Here is a 25,666-nt window from a genome sequence, read left to right on the forward strand (position 1 = left end):
GTGATGATGCCTTATTGTTACTTTTCTTTGTTATTCAAGACAAGAGTTTGAATTAGACTGAAGAGCAGAAGTGGTGCTGGGTCTTTGCGTCAGTCACATTCAGGCGCTCTTCAGATACTTCAGGGTTGTTTATGCTTAGTTCTTCTTGTGAAGGGATAGTTGCATGAGTACAAAATTAACTTGATTAAAAAATGAAAACTCCTGAGAGAGGATATAGTCTAGCACAGGACTTCCACCAGTCTCCGATCCGCTGTGGTCCGGCTCTGTGCTCTCTCGTCCGTTAACACCCACCGGTTGCGTTTTCAGAACATAGCAGGGAGCAGGACCACCGGACAGCTGGAGTCATGTGACCGAGGTTTCCCCACTGCAATCACTGACCCATAACACAAAGTATTTTATTCTGAAAATCAACCAGATATTTAAATTTTGTTCTGGTGCCTGACTTCCTGTCCCACTCCATCTGCTCTGTTGAGATTGATGCGACGTGCGCCGCGCATCCGGCAAAAATAGAAGTCTTGCGTCTCTGATTCTTGGTTCCGACCTGCCGAAACAGAGACGCAATGGAGCGGATCCAGTGGGAGTTAACAGATTGACAAGAATAGAAACCTATCAGATCCGGTGCTGAGACGGACCAGACTCGGATCTGGTGGAATTTGGACGTAAAGGTTAAGTTGCGTGCTCATATAGTGTGCGTTCTGGGTTCGATACTGGCCTTCTGCCCCTTTCCTGCATGTCTTTCCCCCACTCTCGCTCTGTTTCCTACCCTATCCACTGTTCTCTCCTCTATAAATAAAGGTGTAAAAGCCCCAAAAAATAACATTCCAAAAATAAATAGATAAATTGGCTAAAAACAGGAAGTGATCCTTCATTAATACAAGGAAAAACAGGAGTGGATAAAGTGAATGGGAAGAGGAAAGGGGAAACTCAACTCAACTTTATTTATATATCACCTTTTATTCATACAAACATGCAGCCCAAAGTGCTTCACAGAATAACAGAGACAGAAAACAGCAGCAATGGAAACATTTTTTACAAGGCAGGATTATAAATAAAATACTTAAAAATAAGATAAAATCAACACAGTAAAATTAATAAAATAAGTAAGAGTGGAAAGAAAAGTTAAAAATGAGGTAGAGTTAAAAAGATCAGATGGATACAAGAAATAAATACATAAATAAATAACTACATAAATAAGATGAATAAATGTCAAAGCAACAATTATAATAATAATGCAGTGCAGGGCTGAAAATAAATTATTCAAATGAAAAGCTAGATTAAAAAGATAAGTCTTCAGTTAACTTTTAAAAGAGAGAGAGAGAGCCGTTGTGATGTCCAGAGGAAGAGAGTTGGATAGCTTAGGGGCATAACAACAGAAGGCTCTCTGGCTGGTGCTTGTGTGAGACACACGAGGAACATTTAAAAGGGAAGCATTCTACTAGAGGAGAATCCCTCATAAACAGCATTACATTGCCAGAGCATTGCCTGTTTTTCCTCTCTCTCCCAACTCTTGACATTTGTCTCTTTTTTTGTCCACAAAGATTCACAGTATCTTTTTTTACAAACAATAAACAATCTCTTTACCGTTATCTGTTCCCAGATATTACCCTTCATCTTTCACTTCATCTTGCACTTCTTTTACACAGGGCCAGATTTATTCAGGAACACCTATAGGTGAAGTGTTTTACACATGCATCCATGTGTATTAGTGGAGATCTTCATCATGAGAGCATTACTGAAATATCTTCCCAGATGGCCGCATGCAGAGAAGTCTTCAAGGTGATTCATCATCTTATTTTAGAGGCCATATGTTCCTCTCTCTGATGTCTATAGATCACGTTCTAGAAGTCCTATCAGAAGTTTATCCAGCACTTTTTTTTATTGTGACATGTAGTCAACATTTGGTGTCATGCAAAGTGTAAGAACAGCCACTGCTGATAGTTCTTCATCATGATTGGCTCTTTTCTGTATCATTGTAAAAATGACTCATCAGTGACTCATCAGATGTGGGACTGAGGCTTCCTATGGAGATGTAGGCCTGCATGTGTGCCTGTGTGTGTTGGAGACATTTTCTCACCACAGACCCTCCATCATCCCTCCTCCTCCTCGTCCTCCTCGTCCTCCTCCATCATCTCTTTAGTACAGTGTGGAGTTCACACTCAGTGCAAACACAGATCTGGGAGTTTTGAAACGAAGAAGAAATTATCCGTCCTCTCATGTGTGAATCACACTTCATTGTACTCCCACACCTTCTTCTGCCTTATGCCTCGACTACTTTGAATCATCAGAGTTTGATATTAACTCTCTGGGATGTTGAGTCATTAAGATTTTATGTGAATATTTGCATATTTGCCTCTCCGCAGTCTTAGAAAGCACTGTGTGAATCACGGCAGCTCTCCAGCATCTTGTGATGGGATCAAAGCATGTGAAGGCTGGGACTGTATTCAGACTGATTTATTTGAAGCAGTGTTTTGGTGATCATTTTAAAGGGTGTTTAGATCAGCAGATAAATATGTTCTGTTTGATATGTCTGAATACAACATGGAGCTACGTTCACAGGTCAGCGGTAGAGTCGCTTGTTTGTCAATCAGAAGGTTGAGGCTGAAGTGTCCTTGTACACTTAATGAAAACCATTGATTGAGAAGGTGTGTCCAAACTTTTGACTGGTTTTGATGTGTTTTGAAACTCCAGTTTTAGTCAGACTAATGCAATGATTTGTTTTCTTTAAAGGTGACATATCATGCAAAATTGACTTTTTAATGGTTCTCTACCTGAAATATGTGTCCCTGGCATGTCTACAAACCCCCCGAGAATGAAAAAAATCCATTCTGCCCCTGTTCTGATTTCTCCACCTTTCTGTAAATGTGTGTGAAACGAGCCGTTTCAGACTTCAGTGTTTTTGTTACGTAACAACAATATCCGGTCTGTCACGGAGTCAGAGCTCGGAGCTTGTTCAGCCCATAGACTGTATAAAATACAACTTAACTCCTCCGTTTTTCATTACCTGCACACGTGTGCTAACAAGGAGCTTAGGAGGGAGGCATGCTAGTTGTAGGCTGTCTTAATAAACACAAAGGTCGGTTTTACTCCCCACGTCTGCAGATTTGAACATCTAGTGGATGATTTTTATTTATCATGGATAAGTGCTAGCGCTAGTTAGCATAGCCACACAGCTACATGTTCATAGCTGTAGCTGTTGCTGTGTACCAAGACACACGTCAACATACTGACAAATAAAACAACAAGAAACACAGAATCTGTGACCAATCCTTCATAAAAGGTCCCGCTACCTTTCTGGCAGAGGTCGGTTTTACTCCCCACGTCTGCAGATTTGAAGATCTAGTGGATGATTTTTATTTATCATGGATAAGTGCTAGCGCTAGTTAGCATACCCACATAGCTACATGTTCGTAGCCGTGTCCCAAGACACACGTCTACATACTGATAAATAAAACAACAAGAAACACTAAATCTGTGACCAATGGTTCAGAAAGGTCCTGCTGCAGGCTCCTCTCCGTCAGGATCAGATTCTGGATCAGATTCAGAGGGTTGAAGTAACGCGATCTCTGAGCAGCCGTGTATATTCAGCCAACATGTAAACATTAGATCAACGCGCTGGAGAGTCGAGGCACATCCACTTCCTGAGGGGGCGTGGTCAGAGAGAAAACAGAGTGTTCTGATGAGGACTGAAGAAGAGGGTTTTTCAGGCAGACCGAAATCTGATTTCAAAGTGTTTTTTTGAGCATAAACTTTAAAGACATGTTTTGGGGACCTCTTAGACCAATATATATTGACGAAAAAAGCGTGATATGTCACCTTTAAACATCATCTAAAAGTACTGACTTAGTCAGACTGGAAAACTGAGGTTCTTGTTTTTCAGTCTGGGGTGAAAATACGAGCAGGAACAGCAGAAAGAGGGAACATTTCTATAGAATTTGTCCTTGAAGGTAGATAAAAGACATCAGGATGTATGATGATGATGATGAAGATAACATACTTGTTCAGTTTGTTAGAAAAGTTCTGTACTCATGAAATCAGGTTTCCTATCTTGCACAAGAAGGCTTCAGTAGCTTGAAAGTTATTCAACAAAATGGACATTAAATGAGGTTCCTCTATAATGCTGAACTGCTGTGTGTTTATGAATCTACAGGGACACAAGTGCGACAATGCAGTGTGCAAAATGTGAACTTACCGTCATCCCTGTAAGCTGGTGAAGCCACTTGAGTGTGTCTTTCATTCGTTTTTTGTTCTTTAGCCAACAGCTGTAACACCTGATCAGCTGTAGCCTTGAAACCCAGACTACATCGCACTAGCTCACGTCACAGGTTGCCTAACATCCCAAAGGAGGCTTGAAGAAAGGAAAATGTTATTCAGTGATCAGTTATCACATCACATCTTACTTACAAAGTGTTTTTCCTCTTCATTCTGTAGTTTGCAGAAGAAATGTATGCATCAGTGCAAATGAACCTCCAGATAAACAAAACGGTTCATTTGTAATGTTTTGCCATTTCATAATAGTATTATTAACACACTGATGGGGTTTGAAAACTTCTGAGAACTCTTCCTGCCTGTGAAAGAGGCCGACAGAGCTCACATTTGGGGATCGACACCCAAATAAGAGTGCTAGCTTCACCTTCCCCCTGCCTCTGTGGAATGACTGCTGCTCCATCTGAACTGATGGTTCAGCATCAACAGCTAAGTCAATGTGCCAGGTAACTGTGGCTATGAAATGCAGCGTGCACAAAGGGAAAGAAGGGGACATTTCCCTGGCCTTGCTCCTCCATCTCCCTGTGGTAAGAGGATTCAGCTGTGTGCCTGCAGATCTCAGCCCTGTCAGATTCATGTGGACAGAGAGGAAAGCAGAATCTCTCCTTGTTGGTTTTTCCCCTCAGTGATGTCTGTGGTGATCTGTTTTGAGAGGGGGGGACATGACTGACAGAGCTGGGGCCTTGTCTCCTGAGCAGAGTTGGAGGCCTGGCAGGGTTTGACAACTGTAGCCTGCAAACATCCATAAAAATAGGATTTTTCTGGAGACCTTTTGAGGGGGTTGTAGAGAACAGTGATGCCTGTCTTCTACAGGTCACATTAGAAAGAAATGCACAGCAAAGAACTATGGGTGTTAAAAAAAATTAGAGCAATGATCCCTGCTGAGTCTGAAAACCACTTCTGCAATTCAGAAATGCTTTGAGGGAGATACTCTCACTGTGACACCATGGATCTGTAACTGAATCCATGCAGCAACCTCTGAAATGAAGCCAATGTACAGGGCATGGTTTAGCTGAGTTGGTGGAGTGGACACGATGTATGGAGGCTACAGTCCGTGCTGCACTGGTCATGGGGTTTTCCCTGTCCATGAATTTATTTATTTATTTATTACTTACTTACTTACTTACCTACTTACCTACCTACCTATCTACCTACCTACCTACTTACTTACTTACTTACTTACCTACCTACCTACCTACCTACCTACCTACCTAACTACCTACTTACTTACTTACTTACTTACCTACCTATCTACCTACCTACCTACCTGCCTACCTACCTACTTACTTACCTACCTATCTACCTACCTACTTACTTACTTACTTACTTACCTACCTACCTATCTACCTACCTACTTACTTACTTACTTACTTACTTACCTACCTATCTACCTACTTACTTACTTACTTACCTACCTATCTACCTACCTACCTACTTACTTACTTACTTACCTACCTATCTACCTACCTACCTACCTACTTACTTACTTACTTACTTACTTACTTACTTACTTACTTACTTACTTACTTACTTACTTACTTACTTACTTACTTACTTACCTACCTACCTACCTACCTACCTACCTACCTATCTACCTACCTACTTACTTACTTACTTACTTACTTACCTACCTATCTACCTACCTACTTACTTACTTACTTACTTACTTACTTACTTACCTACCTATCTACCTACCTACTTACTTACTTACTTACTTACCTACCTACCTATCTACCTACCTACTTACTTACTTACTTACTTACTTACTTACCTACCTATCTACCTACTTACTTACTTACCTACCTATCTACCTACCTACCTACTTACTTACTTACTTACCTACCTATCTACCTACCTACCTACTTACTTACTTACTTACTTACTTACTTACTTACCTACCTATCTACCTACCTACCTACCTACTTACTTACTTACTTACCTACTTACCTACCTACCTATCTACCTACTTACTTACTTACTTACCTACCTACCTACCTACCTACCTACTTACTTACTTACTTACTTACTTACTTACTTACTTACTTACTTACTTACTTACTTACTTACTTACTTACTTACTTACTTACTTACTTACTTACTTACTTACTTACTTACTTACCTACAGTTGAGTTCATAAGTTTACATACCCTGGCAGAATGTATGGTTTCTTGGGTAGTTTCTGTTGTCTTTATGATATAAAAAGAGTAAACACAGTTGTTTGATAAAATTTTGCTTCACCCAACCACTAAGCATGAGTGAAAAAAAAGTTTTCTCTTATCTTTCATATTCTCTGAAAAATGGCCAAAAAAATCACAAATTCTGCCAGGGTATGTAAACTTATGAGCACAACTGTACTTACTTATCTACTTACTTACTTATTTATTTAATATATTTGTAAAAATGAAGTCAAATATACACACACATTGCAGTGGCCATCTACACTGAAAATGAAAGCCTCTGCAATGTCGAGTCACAAAACACATGCAGACCTAAGTGTTCATAAGAGTCAAAAAGGAGGAGGAGAAGAGATTTTACAAACAGGTGATTATTTTACAAACTGACGTTGATGTAGATTACATTACATTACATTACAGCTCCTGCTCAGCAAGCAACAGACTTTACAGGAAATACAAGAAGCATCCATCTGTGACATAAACATGAGTGCATCCAGCCCCAGCTGGAGGTGGAGAGGGCACTTGGTTCCCATATTTGCCCCCTCTGATCGTTGAACATCTTGTGTCAATAAGCGGACGGGCTGGTGGAAAATAAATCTTCTCCCAGTGTCTTTGTGTTCAAAAATCTATGCTAAAAGCCACTTTGTTGGCTCTGAGCGGGGTCACTCACCACACAGTCCTTGGTGGATGCTATTTGGAGCCTGGGGATGGGAACCATGAGTGCTGGCTGTTTAAAGAGGCAGGAGTGAGGATGGGGTGAGGGGAGGAGATGAACGGTGATGGGGTGAGGGGAGGAGATGGTTGGACAGGCGCTGTAAATAATCTTACATGAAACTAAAATAAGTAGCTATTGTTTGTTTTTGTTATTTATTGATGCAGTGCTGAAAAGATGATTTGATATTGTTTTATCCTTAACCATTAATTTGATGTATCTATTATTTATCAAGCAATTTGACTTCATTAAGAGAAGAGTCATTTATTTTAAGATAAATATCTGTCTACTGGGTCAACAGGTACAACTGTCAGCTGTTGTTTTATAGATTATTCTGCAGAGAACTTTTACAATTCATTGATTATGTTTTGTTCTGTATCACAGAAACAGAGAAATGACAAGCACACTGTGGGGCGGGGCGGCTGTGGCTCAGTGGGTAGAGTCTGTCGTCTATCAATCTGAAGGTTGGCGGTTTGATCCCAGCTCCTGCAGTCACATGCCGAAGTGTCCTTGAGCAAGACACTGAACCCCAAATTGCTCCCACTGTTGTTCAGGAGGTGTGAATGTGTATGAATGAGATCAGCTAACACTGGTGGTCCCTCACTAAATAGCAGCCTCTACTACCAGTGAGTGACTGAGTATGAATGGGTGAATGTGACGAGTAGTGTAAAAGCGCTACATAAGTACAAGTCCATTTACCATTTACACTTTGTTAGACACAAACACATCACATGTTGTATTTTCTCAGAGTGGATTTGTTGTTTCTTTATCCAATGATCTCTGTGAAATATCAAAGCATCTTGAGATTGAAGGCATATTCAGTGATGATTAATATTTATCCTCCTTTTTCTGCTACTTGAATGCTCATGCATATTTTCCCATCTTTCTGAAACTGATCAGCATGAATAGATGAAATATCAGGAGGGTTTATCAGCAGAGTAAGTGCACAGATGGATGCATCATCACAGCCTTGGCATTCTCAAGCTTCTTTTCTGCATCTCTGCACCAACTGTTAGCATGCTGCTACATGGTTTCTGGCTCTGACCCACTTTTCTTGGAGGTGGGTGACGTCACCGAGGAAACATCTCTTATTTTTTTTTCAAAGGGTGCATCCGTGCAGCAAAATCACATTTTCCATACAATCCCTAATACATGTGCCTTTGTGTCTGCATGGGTGCATTGTTGCTGCAAGTGTTAGCGTCGATAGCTCACAGTGCAGCCACCTGGACAGTACAGTCGAGGCCTAATTTTAGCACAAACGCAAACTGACACCCTCTCTTTGTCTTTCCTCTGCCACACCGACACACTCTCTGTCACTGAAACACAGACAGAGGCTGAAAGTGATGGATGTCTGGCCATTTCTGGAGGTTTGTTCACGCCATGCCTCTTATGGCTTTCTGTCTGTGCTGTCAGAGAACAGGACAGGGGGACATTTCCTCAGACAGAATCTTTCCTCTTGGCCTATCTCGTCACATTCGTCCTCCATCTTTGAGTTTGAGACAGAAAGGTTAGAGAAGTGAAAACCTAAACCTTGAGACTAGGGTAAATAAGTGGGGGAGATTTATTACATGGTTTTTGTTTATTCCAGAGAAGCACCGTAACTTCAACAGCTGTGGACACCTGGCCGCTTGCTTGTTGGACATCACATTATTAATTCATAGGCATTAATATGGGTTTATATCCCACTTTCCACAGTAACAGCTGCCACCCTTTTGAAATAGGTTCCACAAGTGGTCTTTGGAAATTTATTCCCATTAAACCAAAGGATCCAGATTGTTCTGTAAAGCATTTAAGTTGGTTGAGAAGACCTGTCATAAATTTCTCCCAGAAGTGTTCAGTGCATTGAGGTCATGGTCCTTTGCAGACCTATCTAACTATTTCTCCATGAGCCCTGTTCTCGCCGGTCAAGTAAGGCAATTGATTCAAATTGTAGCAACAAAATCAGAACATCAAAACGTCTTCATATCCAGCAGTGCGGAGAATCTTTCACTGAAACTAAGGACCTTGGCAAACCCCTGGAAAGCAGCACCATAACATTGCTGCATCTCTCAATAATCGAATAGAAGGTATCATGAAGTACAGAATCTGACAGCAATATGCTAATTAAAAAATGCTAACATGCTCCAGTTGGTGCTTGGTGTTACCAAGCGGTAACATCCGGGCTCAAAATATGAAGCCCATGCAGAAGTGTTATAAACTGCAGTTCATCAAGTGTCCACTTGAGGCTGGTTACAGGAAAAAAAACAGAAACCACATACACACCAATTCAAAAAAGACGATCTTTACATCAGAAATAAATATTTTTACAGCCTGGTACAAAAAAAGTTATGTCTGAATAGCTCATTTCTCTCTCCATGAACACTGTACAGGAGGGATTTTTTTCTAACGCGACAGTTCAGAAGATATTAAGATTACGAGTTTTGCCCAAATAAGGACATGACTGATAGGCAGGAACCAAACGGCAAGCTCAGGTCTCAAACTATGAAGCCCATGCGGAAGTGTTATAAACTGCAATACATCGAGAATCCTCTTGAGGCTGGCTGCAGAAACACCGGAAACCACATACACACCAATTCAAAAAAGACGATCTTTACAGCAGAAATAAACCTATTTACAGCCTGGTTCAAAAAACAGCTTGGCTCTATGTAGTTAATCTCTCTATCAGCACACACTGTACGGGGACTGAATTTTTTCTAACACAACAGTTCAGAAGATATTAAGATCATGAGTTTTGCCCAAATAAGGACATGACTGACTTGACTGACAGGCGGGAACACATAGCTGTTAGCTAGGAGGCTCAAACCCCACCTCTTTACCTCACACTAGCTGGACAGAAGTTAGGTTGAGTTCAGTATTTCCAATATGGCTCCCACCAACGATTGGCTTCAAAACAGCGCTTCAGAAACAGTTTGGTGACATCACGGATACTACGTCCTTTATTTATTCAGTCTATGGTTGGACCATTCTTTTTCTAGGCCCTTCCATAATACAGAATAAAACTAGATCATCCACAGACAAACTGAAAGTTGGCCTCGTATGACAGTGATGTTTCTGAAGTCCGCTCTGGCCTCTGAATGCCTGTCTACAGAGATTTCTTGTGTTTGCACTGAACTGTCGGCAACTAGGAGCAATGGATGTGACTGAGACACTTGAACTCATGTGGCATGTAGTGAGTGTGAGATCAGTGGGAGACTGTTTCTGTACATCTTAATGCATGCTGCCTTACAGTATATCTAAAGGTTGTATTTGAGAGATCAGAATATTATCTGCTAAAGGAAAGGGTTTGTGTTTGAACAGTCCCAGTAAATAATCTCATCTTTCTCCGCTCTCCTCTGCCGAGACTACTCTTTATATTTTTAGCCCCATGCAGGTCTGCAAAAACAGTGCACGCTATAAAATGGAGGCTGCACTCACATACCTGCACGTGTCTCTGCATGTTATCAGGGCATACTTCTGCCTCAGCATCATTGCGAGGTCATTGTTAGAGTTTCTGCCAGTCTGCAGCAGCTTTTCTGTCCTCACCTGCGTCCTCCTTCTCCTCCTCCTCCTCCTCCTCTTCCCCCTCCTCCTGCCTCTCAGGGCCTTGAGGATGGATGAGTCACTCCCAACGAAAGAGCCCTTTAAACTTCCAGATTACAATATGTCTGTCTGTCTGTCTGTCTGTCTGTCTGTCTGTCTGTCTGTCTGTCTGTCTGTCTGTCTGTCTGTCTGTCTGTCTGTCTGTCTGTCTGTCTGTCTGTCTGTCTGTCTGTCTGTCTGTCTGTCTGCCTGCCTGTCTCAGAGCTAGCTGTCTAGTCATCTACCTACTGATTCTGTCTCTGCATTTTTCTCTCTCTGCTTGTTTATGTTCCTGGCAGCCTTCGCCCTGTTCTTCTAATGACTTGTCTCCTTGACGGCTAACCTGTCTGCCTGACTGTCATTGGCTCTACATGCCTCTCCTCTTGCCTAGTCAACAGCTTGACTCAACACCAAAACAACTCAACAGTGTCTTCTCACTTTAATTATTCTACCTATGCACATATGAGCATGCTTAAACATTCATACTGCGCTGGATTCTGAATGATAAAATGATGCAGATTAGATTTATAAATCATGATCAGGAAAGAGAGGTGAAGTGTTCAACGCTCTCTTTTTTTAAAACAGTATTTAAAATTCATAAAGATGTGTTTTCCTCCACCCTCCTGCTCCTCGCTCTCAATGGTGTATTATTGTCCTTTCTGTTTACTATGCACAGCAGCACAGGTCTCTCATCCAGAGTCTGGAGTGGCATGGCCTGGTCCGCTCTGCTGCTGCTGCCAGCACAAGCTGTGTGTGTGTGTTTTGTTGGTTGGCCTATAGGGCCTCTTCATCTCTTCCCCCTTTGGAGCGGCTTGTTAAACAGCCTCTGCTTTGCCTTTTCAGAAGCTCCACTTAAAAAAAAAAAAAAAAAGTGTGTTTCTGCAGCTGTGTGCAGCGGCGAACATGTGCAGCCTTGTGTGATTTACATTTTGTGAGTGTGTGTGTGTGTGTGTGTGTGTGTGTGTGTGTGTGTGTGTGTGTGTTCATAGCCTTCCATTTTATTTCTCTCACTGGATGACCTCTATGACTAATATTCCTGAGGCTAATGCATCAGAAACCTCTTGCAGTAGCCGACATATGCAAGCCCAAAGAAAATCACATCCACACAGTAACAATAGGTGAAGTTCACACATCGTAAATTACAGCTGGACCAGTTCTGAATAATATTTACACATGTATGTCACTAATAGAATAACATAGTACACACACAGTGGATGTATTGTAATGATGGCAAGGCAAGTTTATTTGTAACGCACCATTCATACTACAGCAATTCAAAGTGCTTGATGCTGCAGAGTTAAACTGCAGACCAGGATTACAAGATAAGAAAAATATTTTCCTGCCTCACAAAAAGTCTAAACTAATTGAAGCAAATTTAATAACTAAAGTTCTGGTGGAATAAGAGGAGTGTGATCTTTGCTGTTTTTCTCGTCCTCACTTGCTTGGAAAAAAGCTACGTTTACTAAAAGCACACACTTTGTGACGCTGAGCTTCAATATTGTGAATACTAATGCAATATATTGTGTTTGTTTTGAAGAGCTCTCAGGTATTAATCTGAATATTCGCATCTTTCATTTTTTGTTTTGTTTAAAGATCTGTTTATTTGAATTATTTCCACATTATATACAGAAGATCAATTTAAACAATTAAGGCAAGTTTTGTTTATCCACTAAAAGAAAAAGAAAAAAATTAGCCAGCTGAAGAAATCTGTAAATAAGAAAATAATAATAGTAATTATATTAATTATTGTAAATTAAAATAGAAAATAATAATAATTATTGTTGTTAAATAGTACAGTGAATTAAAATCGAAAATAATAATAATAATAATGATAATAATAATAATAATTATAATAATAATAATAATAATAATAATAATAATAATAGTAATAATATTACTACTACTACTAATAATAATAATAATAATAATAACAAAAAAAAGAAGTGGAAAATAAAATAATGAAAGTACAAAAAAAGGATTATGTTAAATATAAATAATATGAGCCTTCTAATAATGCAGAGGTTTCCATAATTGCTGTCTCTCAAGGTTGGCTCTTTTTTTTAATTGCAGGCGGTGCTCGTGGTTGAAGGGTAGACCTCACAGAGCTAGTATAATAATAACCCACTATGTGCTGCTCAGGGTGGTGTTTTACTCATGTTGTGAGTTTGTTTTCACTTCATGGGACCCTTTCTAATGTTAACTTCCCCTTCTTTAAGATTTTCCTAAACCTATAACTTCTTTTAAAGACCAGATAAACATTACTTTAGAAATAGTTCCCCACAAAAACAAAAAAAAACCTTTCCCACACAGACCCCAGAAAAAGAAAGGCTTTTCTTCTGAAGGTCTTCGTCAGGGACAGAAACTGTTCTGTGTAACCCTGGTCAGTGTTCTGCTGCTCTGGAGCTGACATGTTGCGTTTTTTAAGGCTTGGCAGCATCCTGTCATGTTTGGCTTCCTGTCCATTGGCTTTTCCTTGAATTACATTACTGTGTCTTCAGAACAGATCTCTAATTTTGTTAGCAACTTGTGCTAGCATCCCTCTGAACGGAAGCCATTAAGTCATTACACTGTGTGTACTGCATGCTCTGTTATTTTGCTCCATGTTAATTAAACCCTGCCACACGCAGTCCCATCAGCATCCTCCAATCAGATTTAGTGTCCACACAGAACATGGATTTTTTTGTTTCAGTATCTGTTCTGATCTGTGTGTCTTCAGGCTGTTTGTATAGAGAGGTTAAAGAAACAACAAACAAACTCAGCATGGACAAAAAGGAAATGATGTTTACATAATGCTGGATTTCAACTGTCTGTAGGATTGTTAAACAAATAGCATTATTTCCACCTCTGTAGCCAAAGGAAATACACTTGTTGATGCACACAAAAAGCAGCTTTCAAACATACAGTATGTTGTGACGTGCCAGAAAACCAAAAGTGCAGATTAAAATAAAAAGCTTTAATATACAAAACAAAAACAAAAACGTACTTCAAAGAAAAACACAGGAATCTCAGGAATACATTTGACATGAATATACAATCATGAACTGAATAACAGGATGTGTCTTTTGTCAGTTTCACTGCACCTTTACTAAAATACATTTTGAAACAATGTTTCCTGTCTGAACAGTTGACCTTCTGCAGGTGTAACTTCCTCTTTCTGTTCTGCTTTGCAACCTGACATATGTAGGGTTTAACCAATCACGAAATGACTTCTGTGTGACTTCTGTATCACTTTTGTGTTTGCTACATTAAGAGAGGAACTTCTCCCGTCTAGTTAGAGATCTTTGTTAGCAAGCTGAGACCAAGCGGCAACCTCTGGTCTCAAAATAAGAAGCCAATGTGGAAGTGTTATAAACTGCAGTTCCTTGAGCATACACTTGAAGCTGGCTGCAGAAATACTGGAAACCACCCATTCAAAAAAGACAATATTGGGGCGCTGGTGGCGTAGCGGTCTAAGCGCCCCACATACAGAGGCTGCGGTCCTCGTCGCAGAGGTCGCCAGTTTGATTCCCGGCCGCAACCGTTTCCTGCATGTCTTCCCCTGCTCTCTGCTCCCCACATTTCCTGTCTCTATTCGGCTGTCCTGTTGAATAACGGCGAAAAAGCCCCAAAAATATAACTTGAAAAAAAAAAGAAGATATTTACAGCAGAAATAAACATGTTTACAGCCAAGGAACAAAGAACCCATCTTAACAAAAAGCAGCTCATGACAGTTTATCCCGTAATGCAGGAAGGCAAGTTATTAACACTGCCAGTAATACTCAACATGCTCATAAAACAGAGCAAAAACATCACCAAAGAGGAGAGGGGAAAAGGTGCAGGAAATAAGCATTTCAAAGTAAACTCATGAAGCAGAGTGAAATCTCATGAGGTGCAGAGTGCAAGTTTTCTGCAGCCAGGTTATAGCTGCCATGTGCACAATGACACAAACACAACACACCCAGTATTCTTTCACAAGCGGGGCAGTAAACCTGTCAGCTCTTGCTTGGGGCCAAAGCTGGTTTTACAAGAGACGGAAACAAACCCGAGGGCAGGAGAAAGAGAGGCCAGTGGAGGGCTGAGAGATGAGAAAGATAAACGTTGTACACATTCACTTCAGCCTGAAACAAGATGAGAGCACACAAGAGTTTGAATTCTAAAAGCAAGGTAAAGTTTGCATGCCTTTATGGTGTTGTGCACAGAGACAGATCTGACGTGAAATCAGTGGCGTGTCAACATGTAAGCTGTAGAAGCTGTAAATGAAGTGTTGAAATTTGGTTGGCTTAGTGGACCAGCTGTTGAAGAACAATTAAAGAACCCTCCCTGTATGACTCTACAGGCTGACAGATCACGCAGCGTCCTCAGCCACCCTACAAAGATCACAAACTGTTAAAACACCAAATGAAAGAAGCTTCACAGAAAGTAATCTCTTCTTACTTTTGGGTAAAAGAAGTCAAACTTGATCTCACTTTTCGGGAGTGAGGCGTCTGAATGTGTGCAAGAGTGCAAACAGAATGACCAAACAACACATACTCACAACACCCACGCAGACAGTGTGATGGTATCAGCTCTCTCCCTGCTTGACTATTGTTCTAAATACGATACTTCTAAAGCTTTGCTGGTGAGCTTTGCAAACCTTCCTCCTCTCCTTACACTCTGTAATGTCTTATTATGCTGGCATTAAAGTCACATGTGCGGCTTCCTACCAACAGATTATGAAGCATGAACGCATATCCAGCAAATTTTGTTTTGCATTTCTTCAAAATGTCCCCGGTTATGTTTTTTGCTATCGTTCTGTACACAAAGACTGACCTAAAGGTATCAACCAAGCGGCAACCTCTGGTCTTAAAATCTGAAGCCCATGCAGAAGTGTTATAAACTGCAGTTCACTGAGTGTCCCCTTGAGACTGGCTGCAGAAACACTGGAAACCACATACACACCCATTCACAGCCTGGTTCAAAAAACGGCTTGTGTCTACGTAGTTCATTTCTCTTTCGGCACACACTGTACGGGGGGGTGAATTATTTTCTAACGCAACGGTTCATAAGATCTTAAGATTAAGAGTTTTGCCCATTTAAGGACATGACTGACTTGATTAACAGGCGGAACCATAGACTGTATAAATAATGGACATAGTATCCGTGACTTCACCTATGTTTCAGAAGAGCTGTTTTGAAGCCATCGTATGCAGGAGCCATATTGGAAATGCTGAACTCAACCTAACTTCTGTCGAGCTAATGTTAGTTAAAGAGGCGGAGTTTGAGCCTCATCACCACAGCTACAGTGTTCCCACCTGTCAGTCAAGTCAGTCACTCCTGTACAGTGTGCAGGCAGAGAGAAATGAGCTATTCAGACTGAGACGCTTTTTGAACCAGGCTGTAAACATCTTTATTTCTGCTGTAAAGATCTTCTTTGTTGAATTGGTGGGTGTGGTTTCCAGTGTTTCTGCAGCCAGCCTCAAATGGACGCTTGATGAACTGCAGTTTATAACACTACTGCATGGGCTTCATATTTAGATACAAGAGGTTGCCGCTTCGCAGGAACACTGTAGCTGTTGGCTAGGAGGCTCAAAGCCCGCCTCTTAACCTCACACTAGCTCCACAGAAGTTAGGTTGTGTTCAGCATATGCAATATGGCACCCACCAACAATTTGATTCAAATCTTCCCTTCAGAAACAGATGGATGACGTCACAGGTACTACGTCCATTATTTATACAATCTATGGTATCAACACATGCCTTTGTAAGACACATGGCTGAATCAGGATCAATAAAAGGGCATTTCTGGATGACACTTCCTCATGGCCAGCCGCCTCTTTGGATCAATTTGGCTGCAGACATATTGACAAAAGATTATTGATGTTAGAAACTACATGAAACACAAGAAACTGACTTTATTCCTCATCAATGTGTGAAATAACTGGTTTTGAGCACCAGTTGAACACCAACAGCAAGATCTTGATACCTTGGCTGTGTGTGTGTGTGTGCGTGTGTGTGTGTGTGTGCGTGTGTGTGTGTGTGTGTGCGTGGTTGAGTGTGTAGGTGTGTAGGTGCGCAGCAGGGAGCATCAGGTTCCCACTCTCAGGCTCAGTGTGCGTCTGCATGTTGAATGAGGACGATTATGAGACGTTGTGACGAGTTCACAGCCAGACAAAGAAAATGAAGAATGAGAGTGAAGGAATTAACCTGAACAGAAATGGAGGGTGACAACTGGGCTTTCATCTGGGGTAAGAATGAGACAGAGGCATTTGAGGTCTGTATTGTGAGCAGTGTGAGGCTGCGAAATTGTAGAATTATTGCATCTGAACAGGGTTTCAAATTGAGAGGAAGCATAATTGGATTTGATATTTATATTTCTAACACTGAAAAATCTGACACTCCACACTTGATATGCAGACGAGATGAAAAGGAGAAGCTCCTGAAACCAGAGATGAGGATATTATCCAGTAAATATTGCGTCGAAAAGGAGAGTAATCAATTAAAGTGGTGCAGTGTTGTTTAAGTTGATTATTTTTTAACATTTGTTGCAATTTAGTGTTTGTAATCAGTCCAGAGGATATCCTGATAGCCTGGCAGTAACCTAAGCATGACTGATCCTTATAAAGAAAATGTAACAAGCAAGAATGTACAAACAATATCTGCAAATCTGAGCTGAAGACTGCATTTTTTTTGTTTGACTCAGTTGCAAATTAAGGTGCAAATGCTGCATTTTAGCATTTTCTGAATACCTGTACTCTACTCCTTTTTCACCCTGCTGGGGTTCATTTTGCAAACTTAACAGGGGAAAGATGTTGCATTTAAGACATTCCAGAAAATACAGACATTTTCCTTAAGGCCAAAACACAGGCTTGGTGGTCAGTGAGCAGCTCCATTCCCTCAGACTAACTTTATCTCCTGCCTCTCTTAAACCCAGACGGCAACCTCCGGCTGCGAGAAATGAAAACAATGCGGATGTGTTAATAACTGCAGTTTCATGAGTGTCCGCTTGAGGCTGGCTCCGGAAGCACTTGAGAGAACATTAACACAAATTCAAAAAAGCTGATCTTTACAGCAGAAATAAACATGTTTACAGCCTGGTCCAAAATAACTAGTGCAGTCTGGATAGCTCATTTCTTGATCGACAAACACTGTACAGGTTTACCATTATGAAAGGCACAGCTGACTTGACTGACAGGCGGGAACACTGTAGCTGTTGGCTAGGAGGTTCAAAGCCTGCCTCTTTACCTCACACTAAGTTAGGTTGAGTTCAGCATTTCCTATATGGCACCCGCCGACGATTGGCTTCAGAACAGCGCTTCAGAAACTGATGGGTGATCAGGAATACTACATCCATTTATTATACAGTCTATGGTTAAACTATGCTTTCTGCTTAAACACAGTGTATGTTTTGAGGTAAGTGTTGTGGAAGCCCTCAGCTCAGGTTTAGTTAGTCAAGGATTCAAACAGGCAGCCACTAAGTGACACACTTTATGAAGCATTCTAAATCACAGTCTGTCTCATCTGTCTGACTGACCTGCTGGAGGCTCCTTTGTGCTCTCTAAGTTATTCTTGTTACATTTTTGCTGCATTGATTATCAGTGTTAATGAATCTCCCATCCCTTCATAATGATTTGAGGATTGCAAGGCTGTCCATCCATCTATCATCCATCCATCCATCCACAGTGGCCATGAACACACATTTAGCTGTGAAAAAAGGTGTTTGCCGTCACATGGATGCAGCAACTCACTCAATAATGCATAAACCCTCCCCTCCGTCCCTCTTTTGATCTCCCAGATGACAGATGTTTTACAGCTGACCCCACTTACCCTTTAACAGTTATATGAACTCACCTTTTTCCCGCCTTTTTTTTTCTCTTCTGTCTCCTCAGGATTGAAAAAACGTACCAGGAAGGCCTTCGGGATACGGAAGAAAGAAAAGGACAATGACTCCACGTAAGCTGAGACTCTCTTTCCTGCTGTGAAATCCAGATGAGGAGCGTATTAGCTGTTTCATTGCCAGGACCATGAACAGTGATGTAGAGTGTTGGGCGAAGTGGAAGAAGTAACTTGAAGAAGAAGAATTGTTACACAGCTGCAGATACTTTACAACAGAATCAAAGGATTACAATAAGTGACAGCAGTTTCAGGATTAGTGTTAAACATAGGTTTTGTTAAATAGATTTTAGACTCCTACTTCTATCAACCACACACAGGTGAGTAGTTTTAATTAAGTGTGTGTGTAATCCCCATCTGACATATTATTTTGAATCTCTAAATGAGGCGTCATAGTGCCAGTAAAATACTTTTCAAGTGTAATGGTTCTTCAGAGCTGTTTATCCAATTTGTGACTGCTTCCACTCGCAGACTTACAGTGAAAGGTTTGTGTGCTGTGGTGTCTGTGAGAGTAAATAAGTGTGTGTGGGAATGGTGGTGCACAAGTGTTTTCCTAGGACGCCTCCTTTCAAACCAAACAGTTTTGATTGACTAATTAGAAAGCTCTTTCAAAGTGAAGTGCTCAGATATGAAGCAGCTTTCATGCTCTTCTTTCTCTCTCTTCTTTAAATCTTCACAGGGGGTCCCCAGACAGAGACGGGGGTGTAAGTATCAGACCACATTTAATGTGATTCAACTTATTAATATGTTGTAAATGAATGTTCACTCTAAACATGTTTGTCAAGAAGAAAACAAGTCTCATGATCATGTGGTTCGTTCTTTTTTTTTTTTCAACTTGACAGGAACCTCAAGAGGTTGAATCGGTACTGAACTCTAGTCTTTGGTCCTGTGGAGTAGATTCACCTCTAGAGTAGTTTTTCTAGATCTTGTAGACATCACTGTGCATTCATACACTCATTAGTCAGTCACAAGTGTTGCTGTATCAGCTGTTTATTAGCAGGAACATTGAGGAGATTGAAAGGCTGATTTATACTTCTACATTGACCCTACACAGCAGGGGCTGATGTGGACATGAGCACCTCATACTTGTGCGTCGGTGTGTCCGTGTCGCACAGCAATTCTCCACCGAAACCCTTGAGGGCAGTGTGGTCTCTCTGGTAGCCGGTCGCCTGCTTCCGACCCCGCTACGATCTCTGTTTCCTTTTCCACAGAGATTCAGAGCGTGTTATGTTAATCTACAGCTGATACATGTTGCTGTTTATCATACAGACATGATTACATGAAGAATAGAGAGGAGGAGATGAAATACACGACTGATGAGCGGGGATCCTGGAAGTGCTTTAAAAGCGGGAAATACAATGCAGCTGAGCCGACCAATCACAGGGCTTGCGGCCTGGGTTGATTCTACGCGTAGTTACATTTTGGAGGAGGTGCACATCAGCTACATGTTTAGGCCTCTGCGTAGGTACGGGAGCTACGCAGACCTCCGGCGTAGGCTACGCCTTTGATTCGCCGAAGAAGTATAAATCAGGCTTAAGGAAAAGATAAGACTGACAAAGTGAATCCTCATGGTTCTTTTAAAACATGTAAATTGAATAAAATTGTATTTATCGGTATAAACCCCTTCAGATGTAACATCTGGTTTTAGAGGGAGCCAAACAGACAATCACAAATAGAGAACAACAACCAGCTGAACAATTACAACAACATCAATTGGTACAACCTTAGACAAGAGAAAAACATAATAAAATAAAGGAGCAATGATTACACTAAAAATTTATTTATTTATTAAAAAATATATGTTAATAATAAGAATAAACAGTTTGTTTTGAGATGGGAAATATTTTTTAGATAAGAGGAAGGAAGACAAAGAAAACATTTTTTTTTGGCTTTAAATTGTTTTATTGGTGGAAATAAAGTATTCCATACAATTCAGTAAAAAAGAACAAATATTTAAAGGCAAATTATTCCAGTCATAAGGAATCTGAAACTGAATGTTTCATATATGTTGAGCACCTTTTGAGTTGCAATCTTGTAAAAACAGAATGCCAATAAAAGCTGTGTTATAGGACGCTGTGAGACATCCAGAGTACACAGCACTGAGGTTCTTACAGCAGAATTAAAAACACCCGAGTGACAGTGAACAGTAGCTCCCACAGAAACACATCCAGTGGTAGTTGAAATAGAGGAGGACACACCGTACTGTCGTGGTGTCGTGGGATTTAAATCAAACTCTCTCTTGTCTCAGGCTCAGAAGAAAACCAACGGGGCCCCTAATGGTTTCTACGGAGACATCGACTGGGACAGATATGTAAGTTATGATTATTACAAAGCAGGTTTAGTGTCTCAGTTTGAGCTGCACTCATCTATTTTTCATTAAGTTTTATAGATTCATCCATAGTATTCATCCATGTTATTCTAAGATCAATATGATATTGATTGTATGTGAACGGAGCATGTTTAAAGCGGGCAGTAAAACAGGAGATCTGTTTTCAATAGAAGTGTCCTGCTTTATTTACATCCAGATTATTATTTAGTTGATTCTCATTGAGCCATGATTCATTAAGGTCATGTATGTCAGTTTACTGTGTTATTGAATGTGTGATTGTATCACAGTAAACTGCAGCTGTAGTTCTTTTATCCTGTGGTACTCTTTGAACTAACAGCTCTGCGTCAACAGAGATTAATACTGAGCCTCTGTGTTTTTCAGAACTCTCCTGTGCTGGACGATGAAGGCTATAGCCTCAGACCTGATGACGATTCAGAAGAGGGAGATATCCTCAGCACTGCATCATTTTTCATTTACGTTTTACTTCCTACTAGTACTGTCAACTTTATTGGTGCACAAAATTGGGATTGCTTCTGTAGTGAGAACAGGATTTGTTCGTGCAGACTCATAGGCAAGAACTTTCTGGTGTTTCTTAATCACATGGGGACTTTCTGTGGCTGCTAAATATGTGGATGTAAATCTTTTTTATTTTTTAGTTTGCAAGAAAAAAGATAACAAAGAAAGACAACTATAAGATGGTGACATGCACAGTTTTCAAATTTCCAAACAAAATAACAACAGAACACATTATGTGTGTGGCATGTTGGTATGATGTCAGTTTGTGCATTGTGTGTACGTGTGTGTGTGTGTGTGTGTGTTTGATGATGCATGGTGTGTGTGCCTATGATTGTGAAACAGAAACCATTTGTGATGGTTCCCTGGTGGTGGAGGTAAAGAAAATGTGAAAGGGAGGGAAGTGAGAGTTCAAGGGCAGACAGAAAGAGGGTGTGAAAGTACAAATAATTATAGTAAAAAATTGAATAAATTAAAAAATAATAAAAAATAAATATATATTTTTAATTAAATAATACATTTAAAATAATAATAATTAATGATAAATCATGAAGTGGATGTAAATCTAAATCAACAAATGTCCTCCTGCTCTATAAAGAAACCCACACGAACAGAAGCGTGACACACAATGCCGATGAAGTGCGACAATGAAGTGCAAAAGCATCCAATTAGCAAAGATCTAAGTAAAGGTAATAAGGCACAGCATGAAGAATGAGTCACTGATGCCCCTGAGGTGAGCAGGCAGTTAAAATGTTTGAGAAAAGCCACATGACTTCTCTATCGAGACCCAGACTGTCAACTCATTTTCACCAGAGGTCGTGCTTAGTTTTCTTCTCGGTGATTGTTTGGATGATGAATCTGTATACACCACTTTGCTGTAACTTTCTCCCTGGGTTTATGTCGTGATCTGATGTAGAGAAACATGCACTCAGTTCTGTGAGGAGACATGCTCCATATTTAATCCTAAATGTGTATTTGACCCTGGTTAGAGTTGTAAAATCTGTGACTTAATATAATAAGTAGTTTAAGTAATCTTAGGATTCAGATAGTATCTCACAGGGAGAGGGTATTTATAGAGCTGGGAGATAGTAATTGAAATCCTACGAAGTTAAATTGCTTGAATCTCAATTATAAACCATGTTAATCAAAAGTAGGGCAAATGATTTGGAAGTAGAAATAGAAATTGGGGTAGAACTGATGAAGTAGGTTTATAGAAAAGCACAGATTTCAAAGAAGTCACTGAAGGATGAAGGTCTGGTGTTATTTGTTTTTCCTTAACCCCCCACCACAGCCCACCACCAAAAAGACCCACTTCTTCTCCTCCGATGAGTCGGAAGGAGAGGAGGACCACCGGAAAAAATTCAAAATCAAAATTAAGCCGCTGCCAGCCGATCAAGTCGCGTCAGTGCCCTCAGTTGACGAGCTGAAAGCCTCAATAGGCAACATAGCCCTGTCCCCGTCTCCTCTGGTGAGTAAGCCTTTCTGTTACACACTGCTGTTCATGATTAAACTGGTAAATGTGTATGTGTCGTAATCCTCTGCCTCCTCATTAGTTAGTTATCTTATAAACAGAGTCAGGTATCTCTATGAATGCATGTGTGTTGTTTGTGCTCATATCTACAGAGCTGCTATCTGGCTTCAGTGTTAATATGTTGCTGTATCCCACTGTTTTTTATTCAAAGCTGTTAATGAGTCACTGTTTTCACTTTGTCTATGCTAGACCAGATCAAGTTTGTTTTTGTGAAACAGTGAAAAGCAGAATATAATGTCTCTGGTTGACCCCCAGACTGTAACCAGTGAAGGGAGCTGATTTATAGGAAGCTTTAAATTCCAGTTACTTTGTGCTACATGGTCATGACTGTCAGAGAAGTCAGCGTCCTCTTTGACACACTAGAGCTCCCCGACCACAACAAAAACAATGTGACACACACCCTGTCAAACAGCAGGGTGCAAAGCTCTTGCTAAAAGTGTTGCAGTCTTGTTGATGAGTCCAAATATAAACAACCATCCTCCTGGAGGCCGGTTGTTATCAGCTGTTAGACTCAGCTATAGGCCTACCTGTAATCCCTCTGCTCTTCAGGGAGGACGGTTAGCTTGGGTGTCTGCTTTGAATAATTCAGGTAGGAAAGTGGGCACATTGGACCTGTGTGTCCGTCTGCTGTACAGTGAGATTGCTTGAGGTCATTTGAGCTTGTGGACTCAATAATTTAATCCAGCCTGCTGGCCCTGTTAACCTGATCAGGTGTGAAGGTCTTTCCATGCAGGTAATGTGTGTGTGCACACGTTAAGTGGGTCCAAGAAGGTGTCTATTTTTATTTGTTTTCAGTTCAACTTTAAAGCACAATGCTGAAGTAATTGGTCAATTGACAGATATTCATAAACATGAATTTTGGATTCAAATAAATTTAAATGATTATTTTATTAACAGAAAAGCCAGAAGTGGATGCTTGCTATTTTTTTTTTTAGTTTAGAAATTTGAAAACCTCCTGATTTGTGTTTCAGTTTTCTATCATTGCTGTTTAAAGTTTTTGAAGTTTAAGACTGTTGGTTGGACAAAAAAATGCTGTGAAAATATCTGCTTAAAAAAGTGTGGGTAATTTAACAGCATATTATTTGTTTTCCATTAAGTAAACAATAACAGATGCATTGAAAATGTCAGTTACGGTGGTCGTTACATGACAGATCAGGAATTAAAATAATAAGTTATTATATAGTTAGTTATTGTTTGGATATTTTTTTTTGTAATAAGTATGTATTTTTAAATATTTTTTCATTATTTATATTTATTTATATATTTATTTATGTTTATCCTCAAATAATTATATTTATTTATTTATATCCTCAAATATTTAAATGTATTTATTTATATCCTCAAATATTTAAATGTATTTATTAATGTCCTCAAATATTAATATTTATTTATTTATTTATAGCCTCAAATATTTAAATGAATTTATTTATGTCTTCAAATATTTATATTTATTTATAGCCTCAAATATTTCAATGTATTTTTCCTTTTTTTATTTATGTCCTCAAATATTTATGTTTACTTATTTATATACTCAAATGTCTATTTCTTTTTATTAAATCCTGAAATATTTAAATTGTATTTTTATTTTTATTTATATCCTCAGATATTTTGATTGATTCTTTTATTTATTTATGTTCTCAAATATTTGTATTGATTTATTTAAATCCTCAAATATTTAAATGTATTTATTATTTATTTATGTATATCCTCAAATATTTTTATTTATTTTTATTATAGCCTCAAATATTTCAACCTATTTTTTGTTTAGTTATTTATGTCCTCAAATTTTTTTTTTTTCATTTAAATCCTCAAATATTTCAATATATGTATTATATATTAATTTATATCCTCAACTTTCAGTATAGGTAAGATACTATAGTTACTATACCTCTCCTTGTTATTCAGTCATTGGATTAACCAGCTTCTCACTTTGACAACAAGACTGCGGCCTGCACTGCTACTGGTTCAAATTAGCAACACGTTTGTCTGGACGGAGCTAAACCCTCAAACATAAATTACACGAGTCACACAGTAACTCCCCGTCCCTGGCAACTCTGGGTAACCTTGGCTATGGACTGGAAATAAATGGCTTTATACAAAAAGGAAGAGAGGCCAAGTCGTTCAGAAAGTAAACACTGCGTATGCCCTTTACTTTGCTTTTGTCTTTGACTCTGCTTTTCCTTTAGCTAGATTTATTCTCCACCAAAATATTCATGGCTGCTGTTTTTTTCTTCCAAAAGAAGGCTCATACTCAACAACAACCTCACAGTCAGTGAATATCATGTGATTCTCCAGAGGAGTCATGTAGACGTTCTTATGAACTTGTTCCTAAAGGTGTAACAATCCATCCTGCCCTCAAACTGTGGCTGTAATAAGGACGTGAAACACTCACCCCAAGTGCTATAATCACTTATAGAAACTAAGTGTTGTATTTAACACACTTTTTTTTTGTAGTATTTGTCTTATACTTCATGAATCAGCCATATGAACACAAAAAAGCAGGTTTACAGCTGATTTCACATCAAACCCTCACCAAGATTCACAGCTCACATCATGCTCAGAGGAGTTGAGGGTACAGTGTAGGGGTTAAAGCTACACTAATGTTTCACAGTATATCTGTAGATGACAGTGGATGTAGGTAACCGCTCACAGTGTACACAGGTGCATCACTAACAATCCTTTAGAGCCTCCTAACTGTTCCACCCCTCTTCTCTTTATCTCTGTCTCTGTCGCTGCTA

At 39.7% G+C, this 25,666-nt stretch overlaps 1 protein-coding gene across 4 annotated transcripts in view; it reads left to right on the forward strand.

The window, feature by feature from the left end:
• sgip1a (SH3GL interacting endocytic adaptor 1a) overlaps window positions 1-25,666 on the forward strand; it is a 119,159-nt gene that overhangs the window by 57,173 nt on the left and 36,320 nt on the right. For 3 of the 4 annotated variants that reach the window (XM_034674426.1, XM_034674444.1, XM_034674454.1), the window contains exons 5-9: window positions 18,552-18,615; window positions 19,235-19,259; window positions 20,804-20,866; window positions 21,266-21,343; window positions 22,689-22,865. In XM_034674426.1, coding sequence (XP_034530317.1) covers window positions 18,552-18,615; window positions 19,235-19,259; window positions 20,804-20,866; window positions 21,266-21,343; window positions 22,689-22,865 — 407 coding nt within the window. Of the gene's footprint in view, window positions 1-18,551; window positions 18,616-19,234; window positions 19,260-20,803; window positions 20,867-21,265; window positions 21,344-22,686; window positions 22,866-25,666 lie in introns of all 4 variants that reach the window. The other variant, XM_034674435.1, reaches the window with a different exon arrangement.

This window comes from Notolabrus celidotus, chromosome 2 (genome assembly GCF_009762535.1).
Source record: "Notolabrus celidotus isolate fNotCel1 chromosome 2, fNotCel1.pri, whole genome shotgun sequence".
Lineage (NCBI taxonomy): Eukaryota > Metazoa > Chordata > Actinopteri > Labriformes > Labridae > Notolabrus > Notolabrus celidotus.